Consider the following 25,234-nt stretch of genomic DNA (forward strand, 5'->3'; position numbering starts at 1 on the left):
TGCAAAGTCAGTAATGTTTGTCACCATGATGTATGATGGTGTAAGCTTTCACTGCTGCCTACCAGGTGTTCTGTTATTGACACTTTGAATATTAAATACCAGTCCATGACAGATATACTGATGTTTATCCCACGTTTATGCTTATGCTTGTTTGTTTGATTGCTTGTTTGTTGATCTTGTGTAGACAAACAGCAAAGCAGAACTATCCTACGCCTGCACAGATCTTAGGACACCTTGACGGACTCAGGCATACTTCGGCCAGCAGGCAAACACTCTGTAAGTTGTGACCTTAACTGTAAACACCTGTTAATCTCTATTAGCTCACCTGAGCCAAAGGCTCAAGTGAGCTATTGCGATCGCTCTTTGTCCAGCGTGTGTAAGCTTTTTACATTTTCATGTTCTTCTTGAAAACCCCATGACCGATTTTCACCAAACTTGGCAGGTAGCATCCCTAGGAGGATAGGATCTCATTTTTTTTTTCTCAAATGGGCAACATGCCCCACCTTGGGAGCCCAGGGGCATCTTAAAAAGTCTTCTACTCTAGAACCGGAAGTGATAGAGCTAAGTTAATACTGTGATTTAGTACATTGATGACTTTAGTTTCAAGTTTGTTCATGGCAGATCATGGGGTTGCCACCCTTGAGACCCGTGGGAGGGGGATGGGGAGGGGTCCTAATGAGAGCCTAAGTTGTGCATTTTCATCTTCTTCTTGAAAACCCCATAATGGATTTTCACCAAACTTTACTAGCAGGTAGCATTCCTAGGGGAATAGGATCTCAATTTCTTCAAATGGGCACCATGCCCCACCTGGGGGCCCCAAGGGGCCCAAACCCCCCAAATTTAAGGAATCTTTAAAAATCTTCTTTTCTAGAATTGGCAGTGATAGAGCTAAGTTAATACTATGATTTAGTACAGTGATGACTGTAGTTACAAGTTTGTTCATGGCAGAATCAGGGGTGCCCCCCTTGGGACCCAGGGGAGGGAGTGGGTGGGGTCCTAATGGGGGACTGAATTGTACAATTTCATCTTCTTCTTGAAAACCCCAAGACTGATTTTCACCAACCTGCAGGTAGCATCCCAAGGGGGATAGGATCTTAATTTGTTTAATTGGGCACCATGCCCCACCTGGGGCAGTCAGAACCGCCAAATTGAAGCATCTTTGAAAATCTTCCTTTCTCAAATTGTAAGCGATAAGCTGCAGTAGTGCTATGGGTAATTTAGAATTGTGACTGCGTGGAAGGTGAACTTGCGATACCCGGGTGAGCGCGAGACCCCCAGTTCTCTTGTTCGTTACCACCACACTTTGCTGATTTAAAAATTTGGTTGATTGAATGCCTATGTACATAGAAGGCATTTTAACTTTGTTTTTGTTTCCAGTGAGGTATAATAAAGAAAAGAGAATTGATCTACATATATATACTGTATTCCAGTGGTGAACAAGGTGTTAGTTCAATAATCCATTTTGAATTTCTGTCATGTAAATCACTGTTATTGTGAGAATTTCACCACAATACATTCTGTTAGGATGAGAAGGCTGCAGACATATTCATTCTTTTTGAAGTTTTCATGACATACTATTTGTTTGGATGTTTGCATGTATATCCAAACATTATGCATGCAGCAAAGACATCAATTTCAGTTTCTCATGAAAGATTCTAAAGAGCTTTTCTTCTTTCAATCTCATTCTTCTCTTGTTTTATATCATATTGCCATTCATCCACAGTTTTCCGCCAAGAGTCGTTATTACATGGTCTTCATCAGTTCCAGAACGTGTGCACAGAGAGCCAAAAAACAAAGCAAGTTCCAAGATTTTCATTCCATTTCTGTCGTATAAAGTATTACAAGGTTGTGGATTTATTAATGCCCCATCCAGCTTGTGCAAGTGTGTAGAATTGTGAGTGGGTAGGACAGATTCCAAAGTAATAAACATTGCTTTATTCCTGAAATTCAAACCATATGCTGAGTTTTTATTCACAGTTGTTCGTGGCAGATCAGTTTGTTAATCCCAAAAGCAGAGTTGACAGGCGATTTTCAATTTTTTTGCCTCCGCCATGAAGTGACACCGGAGGTATAATGTTTTCGGGTTGTCCATCCTTCCATCTTTCCATAATCAATTTTGTGAACAGCGTAAAAAAAAAAAAAAAAAAACATTTGAGGTATCATAACAAAACTTGGCTTGTATATGTATGAGTGGGCAAAGTTGTGCCTATCCATTTTGTTGATGTACATGTTCAAGGTCAAAGGTCAAAGGTCTAGGTCAAATGCTCAAAATTTCACTATTTCTCCCATATTTATGCAATGCCTGAAGGTATTTTCTTAACACTTAGTGTATACTTGTACCACCCAATGAATATTCTTTAGAGGGAAGTTCAGGCTATATGGTCAAAGGTTGACTGAAAGTGTTGAAATTTCACTCTTTTCTCCATATCTCACAAATGGTTCAGAACTAAATTTTACAAATGTACACAAATAATACTCAAGGCATTGTACACTTTTAAAAAAAGTCTTCGACGCCCCCTATAATGATGATGTGGCCATTGCAGGTTCAGCGACCTTTTTGCGCTCGTAGAGGACCTGGAGGATGCGTCGAGAACAACTCGCAGTCGGCTTGCCAGGCGGTCACCGGGGAGCACCAGCCCCAGGGCAAGGAAGAGTCAACCGGTCAACAATGATGAGACTTCGTCTTCAGAGGAGGTGAAATGTCTCACTCTTGCACACTACTTTCTTAATAGGATAAGGTTGTTAGATTGATGGAGGGATGGAATGATGGAATGATAGATGAATGGTAAGATTAATGAATGGGTGGATGAATAAATGAAAACACAAGTATTGAATAAATGAATAGGAATAATGATAGTTCTGAGAATAAGTTGTAAGATTTTTTAATGCACTGGAATTCCTGGAAAGATGTTTGAGGAACAGATGAATGAATGAAATAGATAAATAAGCAGATAGATATAGAATAGATAGGTAGATAGACAGATTGATAGATAGATAGATGGATAGATAGATAGAGTATTGGATAGATAGATTAATGGATAGATAAATGAAGAGTTTACAAGATGGATACAAATATACAACTAGAGTATAATGACAACATATGCCAAGTAGATGTCACTGTTGTTTTTGCATTTGTGATTGTGACCAGTGTCACTGTGTTATGAAAAGTATCTGAAATGGTATAATTCCCTTACTTAGTCTTTTGTTATCTCTCACGTAGAGCAAAACTTTCATGGTTCTGAATGTGTGACTTAATTTATAGATTGTTTATCAAAGTCGATTTGAACATGCAGTGGCATATCCCTCAAAGTACAATAAAAGATTGATTAGTATTTGGATGATCTGAGAAATAGGCCCTTATTGAATGCATATCAATGACTTTTGCATCATTTTTCATATTTTATATATTATTTGATTTTCTTGTAGGATGATGAGGTGAAGTTTAAGTCAAAACCAGCCAAGAAGAGGAAAAAGGCCTCCGTCACTGGATCAGATAGTGACTGAAGGGAAGTCCCAAATTCACAGAGACTTTTCATCCATCTGAAATTTGTCGAGGACATTCTTGTTGACCAGCATTCCATTGGTGCAGGGATTATTGTGATCCATCCGTGGTCCCAGCGTACCGATACTGATGGAGCTTGGGTTTCGCAGCCGGGAAAAAGTACGAGCAAGTCAATCAGAGGAGTGCATGCGGCCGAGAGACCCGGTGTCCGGATGTCATCAACTGGTTTAGGTTTTCTCATCGAGGACAGGGAAGCCAGTTTCCAGCGGGATCATCATGCAGCCATTCTTTAATACCCCGTGCAGAGCTCCAAAGACTTCCCCTCATCCGGACAATCAGGCACTCCAAGAGAAGGGATGCTGATCTGGAAACTGTCAGAAACCGTTTCCTGTGTGATTTGGACGACTTCACTCGGAAGTTGGACAGACAGGATGCCACCTTAGGGTTTCGGGGCCATCGTCATCTTCGTGATCAATGAATTTTTCACTTCGATTCAGGCACCCACCTTCTACTGTTTGAACTCTCTCAGTTTTGTTCTCACTTTGTTTATTCAGTGCCTTTATGACAGAGGAATAGTGTTGGTGTACTGGGTGGGATCCTCATTGACAGGAGTGATTTCTCTTTCTTTTTCTTTGTAGTGAATTAGCCTGATCCTCCTCCTCCAAATCTTTTATTTTGCATCAACTGTACCACAATTAATTTGTGATGACGGGGGAAGCTAGAAGTGCCAAGAGAATGCAAACCTCCACCAAGACCAAGGGATCATTAGTGGCAGAGTAATGTGTAGGCATCCTTTAAGAAATATTCTGGATCTGGATCATGGTATGGAATACCACCAATTACTTTCCACCTGTTCCTTTTACCACAGTTGGCCTATCATGAAAAATTGCTTCAAAATTTGTTCTAAACTCTATTTTTTTTTCTTTTTCTTTAAAAAGTAATGTAGCTATGGGACAAACAAAGAAACAAATGCTGGCAAAAACAGGATCTCCTTTGTTGATATTAGTCATAGCACCAACCATAAAACCATCATGATCCTGTAACTGAATGCATGACAGGAGGCAATGAGAGATCTAACTTCATTAACAAAAGAAAGAAAGTTTACAACTTTAATTGCCTCATATAGATACCTTCCACTGGTGAACGTTTCATACCTGAGGTCATCATTTTAGTGTGTCATGTTCAGTGGAAATCGTGGCTTATCTGTAAGGAACCTACAAGGAACCTGCAGGGAATATTGCAGTCATTTGAGAATATTCTTGTGTTCATAAACTGGTCTGTTCCTGTGAGGAGTCCTGTCGGCTACACATTCTTTTCCAAGTTTTGGTTTTGTTTTTGGTTTTTGAGCTTTCAGGTTGAAGCTCTCCACAAAACCTACAACATGCTATGAAGAATAATCACAGTATGGAGTTGTCACACATGCAGTGATGACAAATGCTTACTGAGCAGTGAGATGAATTTCTTTGGTGGCATTCTCTACGATGGTGGCATTTGACACTGTTCTTGAGCGGAACATGCATTAGGCATAATATTTTTTATGTACAGCATCGATATTGAAGATTCAAACACAGCCCAAAATTTTCCTCGGAAGTTTTTTTTTTTGCATGAATGTATCAGGTATCTTTATTTCAATTTAATTGTAAGAAAACAATGACATCTAATAGAGAGTTTGATAATGGTGCACCCATTATCATGGATATTTCCTAGATAACTAAATATGTTGTCAGTAACAGGTCATCATGTACCAGTAATTAATGCGGTCACTGGTTCTTGTTGCTACTACGATACAGTGACGAGGTGGTGGTATGGCTGAATTTTTTAGCAGTTATATTGTGTCTTTGAGGACATCAATTGTGACCCTGCACCTCAAAACAAACAAAAAGTCACCAGACATGAATTTTTAGTTAAGACCATATTCTGAAAGAGCAGACTTTAAGCTTTAAAATGATGTATAACTCAAATCAAATGGACTCTCCTAACCTATCTAAATATTGGAAAGAAAGCACAAACTCAGGAAAAGTGTGAACTAAGAAAAGAGGATCTGAAGTACAGTGTCTATTCAAGCGCTTAATCTTTTCCAAACCGTGCTGGCTGTGTGATGAATGAGACAAAAAACAGAAAGTAAACCACCGGAGTAACAACAATGAAGGGATTATTTGATTGAACTGAAATTAAGCATGCCTTATTAACACACTCTGTTCATAATGAATGCCAACTTTCAAAGCAGTAGCACTATCTTTTCAAAAGTTATTAGAGTTGAAAGTGAAGAGTGTGGACAAGGTTTTTCAGAAGTGAAAAAAGGATTCTGAAGACACACCTAATCACACTATTCTACCAAAAATGTTCGAGACAAACTGCTAAAAAAACACACTTTCCTGCCCATTTTATGATACCAAATTTTAGCATAATGTAAAAGAAAACCCGCTCTTTCAGAATATATGAAAAAGTCAAGTTCGGCTAGGTTGACCCATTTCACTTATTTTCAGTCCTCACGCAAAATCAGTGTGTGCGACTTTATGTTCGTTTTGAGGTGCACGGTCACGATTAGTACTGCTGTAATTCCGAATGGCTACTAGTGTCATTTCTTAGGTGTTTGTAGTCCTTCGCAAATTTTGCATACACCACTGTTTTCTTTCTTACAAAGTACTCTGGAACACCAATCAGACACACCACACGCAAGGAAACCTCATTTTTCTTGTTCTCACTGTATGCATTCCTCAATCTGTGATATTGTCATGGCATTTATGTGTGGAGTTCATGGTGGTGCTGACAAAAAGTCCCATTTGCAGCCGTATAATTTCAGATGAACGTCACAGAGGTATCAAGCAGTGCGAAAGGTTTCACTCGCTGTTTGTGCATATACGACTGATACTAATCTTCTGGTGCGCAGTAGCCTTTGCCGGAGTAAAATTTCTTTTACAGATGTCTATGAATATTGCACTTATTGCTTTTCTGTTGAAAAGGCACATTGATGTGATTTGTCCCAATGAAATAGTGCCAAATACAAGGCATGTTGAAATTATTATCATGTCATTGTTATCATGTCATCACTGTGCAGAAATTTCAACATATGAAGGGAAAGTGATTTTTGCTGTCCCATGTTCTGAACCCAGCAGAAGTTGCACGTGAAGAATAATCAATACAGTGATGTCATGTACATTCAGATCAATCAAAATCCAGTGGTCTGTATTTCAAAGCCCTTGCTAGGCATTTGAGAAGGAGTTATTCTTGCAAGACAAAAATTGTACAAGTGACTGCTGGCATTCTCCTGTTTGGTAGGACAGCCCACCCAATCACCAACTCGCCCCGACTCTGTTATAAAACCAGTCTGTTTTGTTTTGTTATTTTGTTTTGCTTTTGTGCATTAATGGTGTGTAGGCCATGTTATCTAAGATCATCCTAGCAAATCATCAGTCATCGTCAATGTCGAAGAAGCTTATGAAACAAAAGAGATTATCGTATGACTTTGCTGGAGCAATCATGTAAGCCCAGTTTAATGCACATGACCTCCTCTGTCAAATTATATACTTGATATTCCCTGCATTTTCTCTTTCCGTGAAGAAAGCTACTTATTTGCATTTGTCTTACTTTTGAAGCACACTTATACTCTTCTGAGAAACTGACATTTGTGCTCCGGTTAAGCAGCCTCTGCAAGGGAGACACTTGTACAGATTCCATTTCCCTTGATGCAGTCAGCAGCACGTGTCACATCATCTGTTAGGGACTCCATCCATAATCAAGCAGGAGCTAGAAATGTCGCTATGGTAAAAGGTATGTCTCCCCCATGTGCCATTATATTCCCAATAGGTCTACAGAATGTCTTACCAATGTGAGAGTAGACAGTTTCACATGATTGGCAAATGACTATCTGGTAATAATACACCAGTTTTCATGGGGCCACTTTTCAAACATGGAAAATAGTGTGATATTTTCAGCATTTTCACCTGACCTTTGACCATATGGCCTAAATCTTTTACTACAAAATCACTGTGTGGAAATGCTTTTATAGACCAAGTTCGATAAAGTGGGTACCTTCAGTCACTTCCAAAGATATGGAGAAAATGGTGTAATTTTAGCATTCTATCCTGACCTTTGCCCTTGATCTTTGACCCAGGACCCAAAACTCCCAAAGAGAATCATTGTCAGGTAATACATGTATACCAATATACTAAGTTTTCATGGAGATAAATTGAACCATTTCCAAGATCCAAAGGTGATGTATGAAATTTTAATATTTTCATTTGACTTTTGACATTTGACATTTGACCCTGTATCTGATGATACATGTACTGTATTCACCAAGTTTTATGAAAATACCTTCAGGCATTGCAGAGATATTGGAAAAATAGTGAAATCTTTGAATTTAACCTTGGTTTTATTAATTGTTGACCCTGAGATTTTGTAAACTTGTTGAAAGGCACAGCTTCACCCACTCATACACAGGCCTACTTATATGTCAAGTTTTGTTTGGATACCTCAAAAGTTCTTTAACTAACATTATCCACAAAATCTATTGCAGACAGATGGATGGACAACCCAAAGACATTATGTCCCTGGCAACACTTAATGGAGGCATAAAAATTGCATCCTTTCCATTTTCTGCCCTGTCCTTTGATGAGAAGGCATTGAAAATGGTTATTGATGTGGCGTATTCATATGAATTATGCTTATGTTTTTATTTTGATAAAATATATTTATGGATTTGGAGAAAATACACATAACTTTTTCTTTAGGATGCAGTCAAGTTTTTGTTGTTGATTTGATTTGATTTTTTTTTTTTTGTTATGGGGGGAATCATGGATCTGTAAAATTTTGCATAGATATCACAGGAAGTAACATCCATGGTATTGTATACGTGGTGCGGAGCAGCTTAGAGAGTTTGGGATGCAATGATGCATGTTGGGTAGTGAGGTGTCATGATCACATGATGTGCGATGATTGGAAAGGACTTGACGTACCCATGCAAGATTGAATATCATTCGTGATGCTTTTGTGATTCGGAAGTTCACGCCTAATTGTACTTGCACCGCCTAGTCATTTCCTTCTCCAGAGTAGTAGTAAAACTGATCGTCATTGAGATGTGATTAGTATTTCCAGAGCAATTGCCTGTCCTGAAATCATCAAACTGTCACCAGGGCTTGATCTCACATTTAGTGCTGAGTAGTCAGTTAATGTTGTCTTTTCCAACCACTGACTGTATACGCCATATATTTAGCTAGTCAAATTTTTCGCAAATCTGGACTAGTGACAATTTTGTGAGTGGTTAATTTCACGATTGTGAAGCACAGTACTGAATGTATGCGTGCACGTCACTTTCATGCAGGGACCAGAGTTGATATTTTCACATGTCTTTAAAATTCGTGAATAGCACCCAACTCGCGAAGATTACTAAAAATAAAAACCTCACGAAATATTTGGCGTATACAGTAGATCATCACCTGTTACCATTCATGGAAATTTTTTGTCATGGAATTAGAACTTTGATTTCTCTGTATATGTATTTTGATTAGGTATGCAAATTTGCTCATATTCGTGGTTGTGTTGAAATGCAGACTTGCAGGCCATTGATGTAAATGTGATGAACTATTATACCACCTCAGTCATTGATGATATTGACCCATTTTAGTTCAATTGCCTTTTAGAGTGGTAAGTAATTTGATTCTCATATTTGGTCTGGAATGTCATTTTTCTCGCTTGGCCTGGGGTCTGTTTCATGAAAGTCTTATGAGAGACTCTTTGCTCTAAGACACATCATGAAAGACTTCATGAAATTGATTTTGCTTCTCTTTTAAAGTCTCCCATAGCTGCATACAAGCAACTTTGGACATTCTGAGATTTGTGTAAAGACTTTTATGTAATGACTTCATGAAACTGACCCTTAGACTTTCTGACATGGTTGTGATGATATATTTTCTTGGATTCAACAGTGAAAAACAGCTGCATTTACCTGCATTTGTTTCAAACTTTCATCTTGTTTTTCCCTCCCTCAACACTTTCTTTTTCCAAGGGGAAAAATGAGAAGTATCTGTCATATTGAAATCTCACACTATTCCATTTCAGTTTATCTCTATCAAGTTCTCTTTAAAAGAACAGCAGGACTTTAAGGAGATTTGATGTACTGTATACACCATATATATTCAGCAAGTCTAATTTTTCGCCAATGTGGACTTCACGACAATTCATGAGTGGTTAAATTCATGATCTTGGAGCTCCATAATGAATGGAGAAATAGTATATGCATGCATGCCACTTTCAGTCAGGAGCAGAGTTGATATTTTCGCATGTTTTAAATTTGCAGATAACACCCGACTCCTGAAATCCATGAAAATAGAAACCTTGCAAAATAAACGGCCTATGCAGGATTCAGCTGTAAGATTGTACAATCGCTGATGAAGAGGTGCACTAATGACAAAGAGACTGAAGTCATAGATTCGTCTGTGATGATGTGTCTTTGAGAAGCGATGGGAATTTCATGTGTAAAGTTTCCTATGGAAATGGGATACTAGTAGCTGAATGCATTATTGATGCTAGGTAGGAAATGCAAGGTTGTGTCTGTCTTGGAAGAATAGATCATCGTGATAGTCAAGAGGTACATATTTTTATCTTATCCAAAGAAGACAACCGATGTAGAATGATGGTTGAAAATTCTTTCATATGTGTGAAAATTGCTAAGAATGATTCACACCATGATTAGACGTACGCTAGATATTTTGGGGTGGGAAAAAAAAGGTGAAACGGTGTTTTATGAGGAAGCTCTGTGTATCAATAGTGATATGTGTTCAGAGATATGATGTGTTTGTATTATATTGTACAGTGGACTGTTTGTATGTGCGACTGTTAGTTTCACCCATACATACTCAGTATACCAAATTTTGTATAAATCATGAAGTGCACATACCAACTTTATGTACATTTGCCTGAATGTGAAATAAATACAGGCTCTTTTTTTCTACAATTCAGATCCATACATGGCAATTCTTTTCTCATGTGGAAGTGAAGGACTTGCTGTGTGCATCCGTAATATTTTGTTTGCTTCTGATTTGTACATTATCTTATTACAGTAGCTCAGAACTATACCATTGTGAATAACTTTTTACTCCCTTTTTACAAAGGGAATGCATTTGAAAACTACATTTCATATACAGTCACTACATTGATGCAGAAAACTTTCATCAGTTGGGGAACTAAAGGTTGGTAGAAGCCTAAATTTCCTATTGTAGTCACTACATTGTATATCTTTTCCAGGTGCACTTAGAAAGAATACGACAGTTAGTGTACTCTCTTTCAGACACGAGTACATTTGGCGGAAGGTGAAGTGGTTGTTTGACTACCATGAAAGATGATCAGACAACCAAATACAGACGGCAATGCTGTACAGTGTACAAACTGTACTAGGTTTTTAGCCTAGTGATATTTTTGTTGCTTGTATTAATGGAGAAACCGATCTCTCTCCATGGTATAGGGGTATAGGGATCTTTAGTTACTAGTGTCATCCAAAATATTTATTGTTTCCAAACAAGTTACCCAAACAAGATGTTTTATTATGCAAACATACACACATACACACACACACACATGCACACACACACACACACATACACACACACACACACACACACACACACACACACACACACACACACACACACACACACACACATATATACACACATGTGCTTGAATAGAGAAAGCACTCAACCCATCCAGCTTTTGTTTGTTTGTTTCATTTTTTCTTTCTTTTTTTCCCCCAAATGGTATTTGGGATGCAAAGAATTGGGATAAAGTACATGGCATTAATGTTGGAAATCAGAAATACATAATGATTAGATGAAAGTCTGTGAATATGGGACTGAGGACCCTGAGGTGAGTGCATGGTGTGTGGGGGGGGGGGCATTTCATTAAGTGTTCTTTCAGTGATTTTCACTGACAAAGTTGCTCTCAGCCAATCAAAGGATTTCAGTCGCTTAAAACAATATTGTCAGTGACTGACAAGTTTCATGAAACATTGCCCTAGTCTTGAAAAGAACTCGTGAGGAAAACCAGGTGGGAGTGATATACTCAGTTTGGATGGAATATCTCGGGTGACAGAGAGAGAGAGAGAGAAGAGAGAGGAGAGAGATAAAGATATCAGAAAGATCATAGGGGTTGGTTCAGCTACTGGGACGATTTTGGTCTCCCGGCAATGTGGCAACATGACATGAACACAACCTCTCCACGAATTGGAAACGATCATTGATAACAATCGCGTGATGCAGAACAATGGGGTAAGACGAAATCAATCACAGGTTGTATATTTTACCACAACGAATGACTTGCATTCTCATAGCTTGAAAGTCGGGTTTTTGTTGTTTGTTTTGCTTTGTTTTTTGCTATGATGTAAGCAAGCATTGACGTACACTATTAGTTCTGTTCTAAACTTTTTGTTGTCGTTGTTGTTATAAGTCGGAAAGCATGACATATTTCGCAAGAAGGGAAATTTTGTCGTTCCAAAAAGGTTCGATATCATGAGGAAAAGAATAGTTGTATCTGTGAATGAGTTTAATACATTAACCCTAAAAAGACTGGGCTATTTTGGTAGCTCGAAAAACTGGGGGGGGGGGGGGCCTAAAGGGCCCCCCCTTAAGATCTCGGCCGTGGATTGCGCGATCGCCGCGAAAATTTGCACAAGGATAGTGTGCGATGTAATCTACAAGATCGTATATTTAAATTTTCCAAAATAGTCTTCTTTTATTTTATTTTGATTATTTATGCTAATTTATGCGAGAAATCAGACTCTTTGATATAAATCAGTAAATAAAGCTCCAAAAGTGCTCATTTTTGGTCTAATTATTCTTTGTGGCATTCTTAGGAAATGCACTTGAAAAAAAATTTGGTATCAAAATTGATTTCTTATTCATTTTATTGTTTCATGAATTTCTTTTGTATTTCTTTGTTTTTTCGACCTTTTGTTTTCGTTGTTTTTTTAAACAAAATTTGTGGCAGACACTTTTTGAAGCATAATACTCCTAAAACAAATTGATTTTAGCCATTGAGAGTAAAAATAAGCATATTTATATGAACCATGTGAAAAAACTCAATTTGCATTGACTTTGTACACAAAATCACATTTTTGAGCCATTTTCGGCCTCACATGCATGTACAAACTGTTGTGTAACTTCAGAACCGTACCCCCGGGCGTCACAAATTTGGTGTCAAAATGTGCGGGAAACTTGAAAGAAAAAAGTCATAGAGCATCGCGGCGAGAGCATTGCGTGTTGCAGAGTAATCGCGCGAAATATCGAGGGGGGTGGGGCCTTTTAGGCCCCCCCCCCCCCAGTCTTTTTAGGGTTAACGTTTGGGGAAATTCGGAACAGGGAAAGGTATTGATTGAATGATTGATCGATTGATTGATTGGTTGGTTGGTTGATTGATTGATTGATTGATTGATTGTTTGGTTGATTGGTTCATCGGTTATTTGATTGATTGATAGATAGATAGATAGATAGATAGATAGATTGATTGATTGATTGATTGATTGAGTTTAATTCCGCATTTCTTTTACAGACATATTTTATTACGTGTAATTCAATGTCATTTCAACAAACTAATCGAGTGTGATATCATTTTAATCTTACAGCTGAAACAGATTTTAATTCAAGTATTGGACACTATTCCATGATAATACAAAATGAGTATTCACCTCCAAGACCTCATGATCACATAAATAAAGTCGCAAACCTTAAAGCCAAGAGCAAGTCCAGGCACTCATATAATTGAAATTGGTCACAGAATTGTTTGATTTTATCTGTTGTTGATTTTTTTGTTATTTTTTGTGAGTTTTTTTGCTTTTTTTTCAGGGGGGGTTGTTCTATGAAACATGTCAGCATATTGTTGAATTTATTCATGTTGTTTATACTTATAATTTCCTATAGAGACTTTCATAATCAGGAAATTATAATCCTTGTTTGATGTATGAATGTTTACATGTGTTGAATGGGCGAATGAGATGAGTATTGATGGGTATCTATACACATGTGGGTGTGATGTGCATGTGTTTGTGTGTGTGTGTGTGTGTGTGTGTGTGTGTGTGTGTGTATAGGTATATTGATAACTATAGTTATCATTTTAAAGTAATAAATTTTGTACTTTATTTTTTCTCTTATTTGCGTTTTGATAAGATGCAATATACATGTATGGTTCTGTTAATGTTATATTTGTTATTGTTGAAAAGTTATTCATTCATATTTATGGTGTTTATTATTTATAAATATATGTATATATATATAAAATGTAATGCATAGTTTAGTCACCCGGCTACTCAGTACTACTTTGCTTATATTTATCAATAAACCATTATCAATTTAATTCAATAAGAAGAAGGAAAAGAAAAACTTATCCATCTTATTACACTCTACCCAAAACAAAAAAGGAAAGGGGAAACCCCCCCCCCCAAAAAAAAAAAAAAAAAAACCTGACAGTGATTTTTTACCGCGTTGCTTGCACTCTAAACAAGAAGAAAAAAAAAGGGGGAAGTGTTAAAACTATATGACTTTGGAACCCGCAGGAATGAGACACCAAACAAACAATACAGACAAAGAAACAAACAAAAGAAAACGAAACGATGACAAAGTTGATTAATCTCCAGTAACTGGAAGTCTGAGACCATTATGTTGGACACTGTATACTTCCTGTTTGAACTATATTCTCCTTTGATCGTCCACTTCTCGTCCATCCGGACACCTTCTTCCTTGACCACTATCAATTTTAACGACAGAATAAGAGTTTAACAGTCCCCCGAAAATATCGATTCATCAAACTGTCATAGAAATGTACTCATATGGTCAAGCAAACATTTCGTCTTAAAGAGATATCGATTCATCAACCTGTCATAGAAATGTACTTACATGGTCAAGCAAACGTTTCGTCTTCAAAGAGATGTATGGCTGCCAGAAGATATAAATAGGTGAGCAGAACGCTGTGAATTTCATCGTGCTCTTCTCAACATTCGATAGCAGAGACTCGTAACAGCTGACTCCGGCTTTTCGTCGACTACCTTCAAGGTGATAACGTAAGCTTCTTTGCTTTTACAGAATAATTGTAGATAAATGCTTATTTTGTTTGTGTGATATTGTCATTATTAAGCAGATATACTTGTTTATACAACTGCCTGTCGTTTTTGTATTCATATATATACAATTCACTGCCACCTATATGAAGGTATATAGGGGAAAGTTCACTTATCTCAGTTGGAATGATTACCATTTTTTTAGCCAGTCTTTATAACGTCAGATGAGGAAGAACACGTGCAGTGATGCTGTGAAAAAGAACAATATGAAACAAAACGCGTTTACGTAAAACGCACTATACTCATAATCAGATAACCAAAATGTGAGTATTTTATCAACTGTTTATGTCGGTATCGAATTAAGCGCCAGGAGCGTCCAAACACGGGTGCGCTACACTGCATCAGGTAGTATAGCTGCCCATTATACTATTGTAATTATCATATCATCTGCATATAATCATTACTTTATTGTCGTTTTTATATCGGAATCTATAAAGTAAGCAAATCAAAGTAAATTGATGCCTACATTGCACCAGGCAATTACCTGAGTGTAAATCATTCCTTTATTCAAATTATTGCAGTGTACAAACAACCTCCCAGTACAATCATGAAGCTCGCCCTGGTACTGCTCGGCCTCCTGATGACCGTCTCTCTCGGAAGCTCGGCCCCGAGCCGAGAAGACCTGAAGAAGGAAATTCTGGAAAGCCTGGCCAAAGGTAAAGGTTGCATCTGATCCAAGTAGTATGCGGGACAACTGTCCATTCTATTTCCTCTTATCTCTCAAAATGTGGAAAATATGTAACTGATGGAGATTGTAATAAGCATACTGCTATGGCTCTACGGCTGAAAGAAAATGAATACATTTTGATAGTTGTACAATATATATCGTTTTGTTTTGATTGTTTGTTTGTTTGGTTTTTTTTTTTTTGGGGGGGGGGGTAATAATACAAGAGTAAGCAGGGGACATCTGACAGACACAGAAAGTGACTTTGGGTGGCTGTATACAAATGGTTAAAAAAAAGAAGAAATCGAGCGATAATTGCCAATTATGAAGAGGAAGAGTTTGAGACAGAACTAGACACATATAGTTTGATATGGATAGGAGGAAAGGAAAATGTTACTAAAAGGGTAAAAAAAGAAGGTTTATATAATTATGGTTTGCAAACGTTGAAAAAATACGGTATAAGAATTGGTCGGCAGCATTTGACGAAAGAGGCAGCATTTGACGAAAGAAGAAAAAAAATCTATAGAATTAGAGTGATACCTGAAAAGGAAATTTTTTAGGGCCTATATCAAGCCATCTGAGTAGTCATCTAAGTGTCAAAACATCCGTCTAGTTAGATATAGGCAATATGCGCGATGTGTTCATGTGCTCTTAAGTATTATTTCCAACAAAACAGAAATTAATGGTAAGAGCCTTTGATTGCAAAGGTTAGTACTTGTTTTTTCTATACTATACTAATTGACTTCGAACAGTGAAACAGCCATCCCTGAGCCGTGGCTGTTGTAAATATTAAGGAAATTCTGTGCTAAATATAGCAGCTACAACTGTCAACAACATAAATAATACATGAAAGTTTATGTTGAGTCTGAGAGCGCATCGAGCATTGTGATTTATGATAATTTATATTCGTCCTCATTTGGTCTGCATGTAAAAGCCAACATGCAATAATACGGACTTGAAGAAAATGTGATACTAAAATAGACCATCAACTTGTTCCATCAATTATACATTCGGATATAGGCCTAATGGTTGATCTTTGTGTCTTTTGTTTTGATTGTTTTCTTTTTTTCAGGAGGAAGGCAATAATGATTCAGAACAATCAAGGTCAATGACCAATGATGAAATTGACACTCTTGTAACAATATTTTACTCTGCCATTGTGTTCACTGCAATTCCTCACGTAGATAACTTCCGCACCGAAGGCTTCTGGGATACTCTGAAGAATTATGGAAGCAAAGCTTTGGCAGGAGCCAAGAAAGGATGCGCGCTGGTAAATGGTGCATCCGACGCAGAGCTAGGTAAGCTATAGAAAAAAATAATAAAGCCGAAAAGGCAGACGCAATTCTGTTCAATTTCATTATATCAAATCATATTTAATTTAGTTCAATTCAATTCAGCTGAATCCAAATCAATGATTCCATAGCTCCATCGAAGAAAAAGTAATTTACAAAATCATATATGCACATAAAAAATGATTACATAATTATACACATTAAAAAAATGTATCTCCAATCAAATAGCTTAAATTTTTTAACGACGTGGTTTTGAACACAATAAACTGGTAGGGGTATTCCTTAGATACTATATTGATTAGCTGATAGAGTCTTGCATGAGTGAGCACACATTGAACACAAAATGGTAATACCCAAAAGTCACAAGAGTTATTTTTGGGATCTGATGTGAAAGAAGTTTCAGAAACAGTGCTAAAATCTTTAATGAATAAAGAATATGCATTTAGGTCATATCAACAGTGTAGGCCTACATTAGCAGTTCTTGTTTCATCTTTGCAGTGTGGAAACACGACAAAAATATTAGCCAATACCTCGTTTGTTCACACAACATAATGCTGTTTGATACACGTTGGTAACAATGTCAGGTGTAAATTCTGTCAATAAACTAAATTGATTTTGCAACTCTAGGAGCATTGAACGTAGCCGTTTCCCCCGACATTGTGTTCAGCCAACTATTATATATAGACATGATATAGACAATAATTCATATACTGGACGCATTGACAATGTAGAAAGATCAGTAAAACACTCTCTGAAGGTTTTTCGGAGAATGTAACAATCCGTTCAAAAGCTACAATTCAAGTTGTGGGATGATTTCATGTGCTCTTCCCTCAAAATTTTAACAAGAAATTTCACAAATGTTCATTAATCTGATGTTTTGACATTTTTTTTCTCTCATAATTTCTATATCCATGCGTCTTCCCATTTTATTATGTCTATGGTATGTATTTATTGCTCCCCGTCATCATTATTAGGTCCAAGACTTCTTAATCATGTCTATTGTAACCATCAAAAGTCTTAGTATTGTGATTTCTGGTGTGAAAAATATAAGATATTGACAAATGAATTCATGATGATTGTTAAGAGTGACAATGACGACAATGCACAGGGCTTGCGCTCCCACCCCTTAATTTTTGTTAAAGCAAACGAAATAAAAAAATAAATAAATGGAGCCCGTAAATAGCACCAGAAATATTTGTGCCCCCCCCCCCCTTTATGGAATTCCTAGATCCGCCCCTGACATTGGTATTATAAATTATCTTAGTAACATTGCTACTAATGTGATTATCGTATCTACAATATTGATGACACTTGTTATAATGATAATTATTGTCATTGTCATGCATCGTCATCATACTAATAATATCGTTTCCATCATATTCGCCAACGTTGCGTCTTTGCCGCTCGCATGTGACGCGAACACGCTTTGTCCGCCAGCCTTCCGTATGTCGAGGGCCTTTCCCGAGGCCGTGTCGGAGGAGGAATTCCAGGAAAACTGGGATCTCGGAACCATCATTGGCGGAGTTAAAGCAGGCTGCAGTATGCTTCATTAGAATCGTTAGGAGTCATTCGAAGTAAGTAATGCATATACACCCACCTTTTTCCCCCCATGATAATCTTTCACTTCCATTCAATAATACCAACAACGGCAATTCACTTTACCAAGGAGGTACTACAATATTCATCACTGGTCTTGTTTGTCATGCTCAATGAACAAGAATATTTCCTTTAGCGAGTAATATTTTAGCACCGTGGAAATAGGCATTTATGATGGTAAAAACGTTCATTTTTCATTGGTAAGAACAAACAAATAAAATGAAAATACATGTAGTACAGCGATATAAAAAAATGAAAGCATGTTATGTCTGGAATTTAAACATGACCATCCCCCATTCAGCTCCCCTATCTGCCCTTCCTATAACGTCATTCCCAGGGATGCAAGAGTGTACTAGTATATATCATACGCGCAGACAATTTATTACATAATAAGTAAATACGAATAATGCAAATGCATATAGGGTACATGCAGGTAATATGAGACTGCAGGTAATATGGCACGCGTGACTTAAAAACCCTTATTACTCCACCTGAACCACTTCCAAAATGCATATAGCGCCATCTATAATTTTATATCATCACTGTGCTTAGTTCTTGATGATTTTCCTGCTCGCTGACTGAAAGTTTGGTGAGAATATCACCAAATACTGAAAAGATATGTAAAAATTACAGTATTTTTTAGCCTTGATATAAGATTTGACATTTCACCAATTACACTGGTGTAAGTAAAGTTATTTTGTGTGAAATCAATTCTTTGCATTTTACGTAAGCTCATTGATTGGTTTAACCAAAGAAAGTGTGTTTTGGTCTATGTACTGTACTAAATATGTGTTATATGGCTTCAAAGGGGACCAACAAGACCCAACAAGCTGCAGGTAATATGAGACGTCAATATGGCGGACAGGTTTTATTGACATCTCTGATTTCAAGTGACTTGCTAATTAGATAGAAGCCAACATCAAAATACCCCATTTTCTTCTCTGACAGTTTTTATATTCAAAGTATATAAAAAATGTATCACAAAGTACAACACACAGCTATATGAACATGTATGTAAATTAATATTTGTGTACTTTAGATAGGGTGCTTCCAAATTAATGCCACAATTAATTTGGTGTGCTATAATCTTCAGTTTAAGTGTTATTTTATATGTGTTAGATACTGTACACGATTACTTCAAACATTTGAATTCACAATCAGTTTTAACCATAAAAGACTGGGGTCTCAACGTTTTGTGTGATATTTCCGCGGTTTTTATTATTTTTTATCAATTTTCTTTTTGCAACTGAGCTACTTTAGGCCAGGCCTAGCTCAGTTGCAAAAAAAAAAGAATAATAAAATATAATAAAATGCCCATCAGGATTATCTTTTTTTCTTTGAACTTTTGTGCAACATTTGATACCTATTTTGTAAAAATAAAAGTAAAAGACCTTTACGTAATAATCTCATGTCGGTAATGAAAGCTCATGTCGGCGTCAAATTTGAGAATTTCTGAGATTTGTGTACAAACACACGAAAAATTGCGTTTCATGCTTAAAATCAATTTTGGCTTAAAATTGTGTTATTTTTCTCAGTTTTAGATAATATTCATATGATATCTATCAAAATTAAATAGTCAAACAACACCAATAGAAAAAACTCATGAATTTAAGACATAAGATTGTCATTACAACATTGACACAATGTCTACCATGCACAGTCTTATATTACCTGCACATGCAGGTAATATGAGACTTCTGCGATGATGTCATAATTTGCATATTAACTGTCAACAAAAATATTTGATTGGTGCAAATGCTATATAAAAGGAAGGATGAATAGTTGCTAATTCCCAAAAACAAAGTTTGATGGGTTTCTCTGTATGCATCTTCATGCCATTTATGCAAATGAGCTTAATAGTCTCATATTACCTGCATGTACCCTAGCGCAAACACATTATACGCAGGTATGAGTACAAACATACAAAACACACACATACAGTATATGAAAAGAAATTAAGTAGATAATGATACGCAAATATATGAATACATTGTATTATGTATATACTCAATACCTTTATAAACAAGGTAAAAATCTCATCCGCTTGAGCTGTTCAAACGGTCGTAAAGCTCTGGACATAATGGATGTTATGGTAATAAGGGGTAATGTTTTCCAAAAATCAAGTGATAATAGTATGATGTGATTTTAATTCATCTCCTTTTTTCGTTATCTCTTTTTCTCTACAGATCGGCGACATAAGACATGGATGTTGGACATGGATATGGAATCAGACGCGAACGCTAGTTTAAAGTCAGATATTGGCTAATTATATATTTTTTAAACAATTCGTAATATTGAATTTAGACTCAGTTTCTTCTTTGTATTATCGACTTATTTCGTAATACTCCAAAGCCTAAAGGAGACGTAATTCTCATACATATAATGTGATCTATAGAGTAAGAGTGTGAAGAATATTCTGGAGGAATATTTTGTCACTTTGCTTCCTTTCAACGAGCTGAACATTATTTGTTTACTCACCAATGCTGAGTAATTTTAGTAACCCACCATCTCAATAAAATGATCATGAAATCATAATTAGTGAATGGAAAGTCAGTTGTTAATATACTACGCTTGTTGTGTGCTTGTGTGTGTGTGTGTGCTTGTGTGTGTGTGTGTGTGTGTGTGTGTGTGTGTGTGTGTGTGTGCAACTACAGAATGTAACTTTACTGAGCCTCTACTGGCTGGCGTCAATTCGGCTGAGATTTGAAGTGACGGGAATTCGTGTTCAACCACGTCTTATAGCTACTTTCTCTTTCCTGAAGAAGATGAAGTTTAAGTCGAAGAGAAAGAGTCGGTCCCGTTGTGGCTTGCTCATTCAGCTGGTTCCTTTGTGGCCACACACACACACACACACACACACACACACACACACACACACACACACATACACACACACATTGATTAATAGTTAGCCATAGATGTGGACTCTTACTCCCCGGTTAAGAGAGTGGTCTGGTATACGCCATACAAGGGACTGAGTGTGATCTACCTAAAATCTAAGATTGAATACTATTAAGATCATCTGTTTGGACACTTACACACATTCTTCGGATCATTACTCCTCTTTTCAGAAGCCAGCGCGATTGTACTTACCAGTCCAAAAATAAGTTAGTCTGATAAAAAAAGAGTAAAATCTTACGAGTTCAATGGTATAGGGCCTAAATTTGATCGAAATCAGATGAAAAATAAAGAAGTTATGAAATTTGGAAGTTTTGCTAATTTCTGCAAAACAGTTCTTGTACAGTGGATATAAATATGCAAATGAGTGAGCTTACCATGTCATAACCTCACAATTTTTCATTGATTGTGTACACACAAAAAAAAATGACGAAAATTCAATGTTTCTGTCATTGAAGTCTGAAACATGATGTTATTCCTGGTTGAATAACTTCATCAGAATAGTGATCAGTTACATATCAGGATTTGAGCCTCAGGCATAATTGCGTTTGAATGAAAAACCTAAAATTTCAGAATTATGTACAAACTATAGGGCGGCAAGTTGTGAGGGGATGACAGGCTCACTTTGCCATTTGCATATTCATATTGACCGTTAAAGAACTGTTTCCTAAAAAATCTAACTTATGTTTGGACTGGATTTCCCCTTTAAAGGGGAATTTACCCGGCCCAAACATACATTTAGATTGAGTGAATGCAGCAATATTAGTAGAACACATCAGTAAAAGTTTAAGGAAAATGGTACAATCCGTTCAAAGGTTATGCATTTTTGACATTTTTGGTGATGAGACCGCTGGATTAGAAGACTACTACAATCCGTTCAAAAGTGATTAATTTTGGATATCTTGGTGACTGGATTGGAAGACTATATACTGATCATACTACATCACATATGAACTTACACAACATCACATCACATAATTATGACAACATCACAACAAGAACAGCACAACAATTACAACAGCAACATCAGCGACATCACAGATGAAGCTACAACATAAAGAAAATATAAAGAAAATTCCACAAAATATCATTTCATTCAAGTCACCTACACATTTCCTGGGCTTGTACTGACATTTTATAGGCCTACAGTGTATGTCACGGGTAACATTTTCATTGATATTACCCTGCAGCAATTAAGGGGAAAAGGGATGTACAAAAGTAACATTTTATTGTACTAAATTATCGGACAAAAACACTTTTACTTAAATGTGTCCACAAACAAATAGGAAATATCTATAGTGCTTAGGGCAAGATCGACGCATTTGGGTGATATCATCGGTCTCCAACTATATAAGAGAAAACATGGGAAAAGTGTGGAGGAAGCGGATGGTATATTATGCTAGTAAAAACTGACACCACGGGTCCTCTTTATCATCGCATTTATAATGTACATGTATTCACTGAACTCAACCCCCACCCCGAAGATAGATCAGCAGAAGTATGACTGCTCCACATGCGTACATTTCTTTATCCATATCTCGACACACCGCGAAGGCCATCCAAATACGTACGAAGCTAGCCCATGTGGAGCCGGGAAATGTGCAAACACCGGGAAATGTGCAAACGCCGGGAAATGTGCAAACGTCTTGCCGGTAAGGGTGCAAACGCCGGTAAATGTGCAAACGTCTCGCCGGGAAATGTGCAAATCTCTAAATTTCATCAACGGGAAATGTGCAAACGTGACGCCGGGAAATGTGCAAATGTTCAATTTTGCCGGGAAATGTGCAAAAGCCGCCGGGATAATGTGCAAACCGTTCATTTCACCTATTATGTACAGATGGAAGAGAAACTCTCAATCAAACCTGTGGATGAATCATTGCTTCCTTTACCACATGTCGTAGCCCCCATCCTGTCTATAGCGACTTGTCTTTTTAAACATTTTCAACATTTTCTTGTAAACCCCACAACGGATTTTCACCAGATTTGGCAGATAGCATCTTAATAGTGATGTGGTCGTAATTTGTTAAAATGAGCCCCCCCCCCCCACCACCACCACCACCGAAGGGGGGGGGGGGGGGGGAGCCTCAGAGTCCCTGCACTATGGATTTTTTTTTCTCTCTTGTTCTGCCGAACCGAAAAAAGGTTGATCTAAGTCAGTGCTTTGAATACATTAATGACTGAAATTTCATTTTTGATTATAGCGGATCCAGGGGTGCCCTGATTTTTTTTTTTTTTTTTTTTTGGGGGGGGGGGGGGGGGGTGATGCAGAGCCCGAGGGGGTTGTCCACATTTTCAGCATCTTCTCGATAAATCTCATGACAGATTATCACCAAACTTGGCAGAATGCATCTTTACAGTGATAATAACAATGATCCAATTTTGTTAAAATGAGTCCTACCCCCCCCCCCCAACCACCTAAGGGGAGTGGGCGGGGGAGATGAAGTGTCGGATCCCTAATCATTGGGATTTTTGTTTTTATCTTCTTCTGTCAAACCAGAAAAATAAAGGTAAGTTAGTGATATATGAAGACATTAATGACTGAAATTTCATGTTTGATTATGGCGGATCCAGGGGTGCCCAGACTGGGGATTGGGGGGGGGGGGGGGATTTTCCACATTTTCAGCATTTTCTTTAAAAATATACGACGGATTTTTATCAAAGTTGGCAGATAGCATGTTTATGGTAGTATGATCTTAATTGATAAAATGAGCCCCTCCCCTCCCGCCAAAGGAGGGGGGGAGGGGGTTGAAGCTTCAGAGTCCCTAAACTCTGGATTTTTTTTTTTAGAAAATTGAGAAAAATTTGATTTGAGAAAATGAGCCCCCCCCCCCCCCTCCCCCCACAAACACACACATACACCGCTGGGGGGGGGGGGGGTGAAGCCTCAGAGTCCCTAGTCTATACTGTGGAATTTTATCTTCTTCTGCGGAACAAAAAAAAAGATAGGGCTAACTTAGTGCTATATGAAGACATTCATGACTGAAATTTCATTTTTTATTGTGGGGGATCGAGGTATGTCCGTCTGTTTGAGAAATCTTTGACGGTGGATTTTTACCAAACGTGGGAGGTAGCATCTCTAGGGTAATAGAATCCCACTTTGTTCGAAGGGGCAACAAGTCCAATTTGTTCCCCTTTCCCCAAAGCGGGGGCTAAGAGAGTAGCCACCACGTTATAAGCAGACGTGAAATTTCATCAAGGTAGGCCAACCTTCCAAAAAATGTGATAAAATTGTGTTCTACTCTTAGTTGTACAGAAAATTTCTTGAAATATGTAGGCTTATTCCTTTTGTCATGCTTAGGGTTTTCAAGAAATACCTGAAATTTTTCGGTTCTACAGGAGATTTAAAAAAAAAAACAGAGTTTAGGGACTCTGAGGCTTCAACTCCCCCCTCCCCATCCCCTCCTCTTCGGCGGGGGAAGGGGGATCATTTTAATACTTCAAAATCAAGTTAGGTGAAAATCCGCTACGATTTTTCAAGAACATACAGAAAATGTGGAAAATCCCCCTCCTCACCCTCACACCTCCTACCAGCTAGGGCACCCCTGGATCCGTCATCATCAAACGTGAAATTTCAATAACTACGGTGTCTGCATAGCATTAACCTAGTTCTATCTTTTTCGGTTTGACAGAAGAAGATTAAAGATTCCAGAGATTAGGAATCTTTAAAAGCTTCAATCCCCCCCCCCCCCCCGAAAGGGGGCTAGGGATCGAGGAGAGTTGAAGCCTCCCCCTCCCATGGCCTCATGCCCTGCATCCCTGGATTTGCCATTAAACTCGAATTGCTGTCATCAATGTCTTTATAGCACCAACCAAGCTCTACTTTATTTGGTTATATAATATAAGAAGAATTTTGATAAAACCGTAGTTCTGGGACTTTGAGGTTCCTCCCCCCCCCCCCCATTTTTTTTTTTTTGGGGGGGGGGGGGTTATGACTAATCTAAACAAATTGAGATCCCATCGCCATGGTGCTACCTGCCAATTTTGTTGAAAATCTGTCAAGGATATTATTAAGAAGAGGTTCATGCGCAGTTTTGACATGGAGTTTATCTACCATCTTTGTACAAAGTATTGCTAAGGTAAATGGTTTGCACATTTCCCGGCGACGTTTGCACGTTTCCCGGCAAAATTGAACTTTTGCACATTTCTCGGCGTCATGTTTGCACATATCCCCGTTGATG

At 37.7% G+C, this 25,234-nt stretch overlaps 1 protein-coding gene across 1 annotated transcript in view; it reads left to right on the plus strand.

Moving 5' to 3' along the window:
• LOC139731870 (integrator complex subunit 3-like) overlaps nt 1-4,567 on the plus strand; it is a 38,933-nt gene extending 34,366 nt beyond the window's left edge. Inside the window, exons 29-32 of the mRNA XM_071642745.1 lie at nt 185-276; nt 1,724-1,796; nt 2,544-2,694; nt 3,427-4,567. Coding sequence (XP_071498846.1) covers nt 185-276; nt 1,724-1,796; nt 2,544-2,694; nt 3,427-3,504 — 394 coding nt within the window. The 3' untranslated portion in view covers nt 3,505-4,567. The remainder of the gene's footprint in view (nt 1-184; nt 277-1,723; nt 1,797-2,543; nt 2,695-3,426) is intronic.
• Nucleotides 4,568-25,234: the final 20,667 nt, after the last annotated feature.

The sequence above is a fragment of the Diadema antillarum genome, unplaced genomic scaffold, assembly GCF_040938485.1.
Source record: "Diadema antillarum isolate AM-2024a unplaced genomic scaffold, OU_Dant_1.0 seq00000386_RagTag, whole genome shotgun sequence".
NCBI lineage: Eukaryota > Metazoa > Echinodermata > Echinoidea > Diadematoida > Diadematidae > Diadema > Diadema antillarum.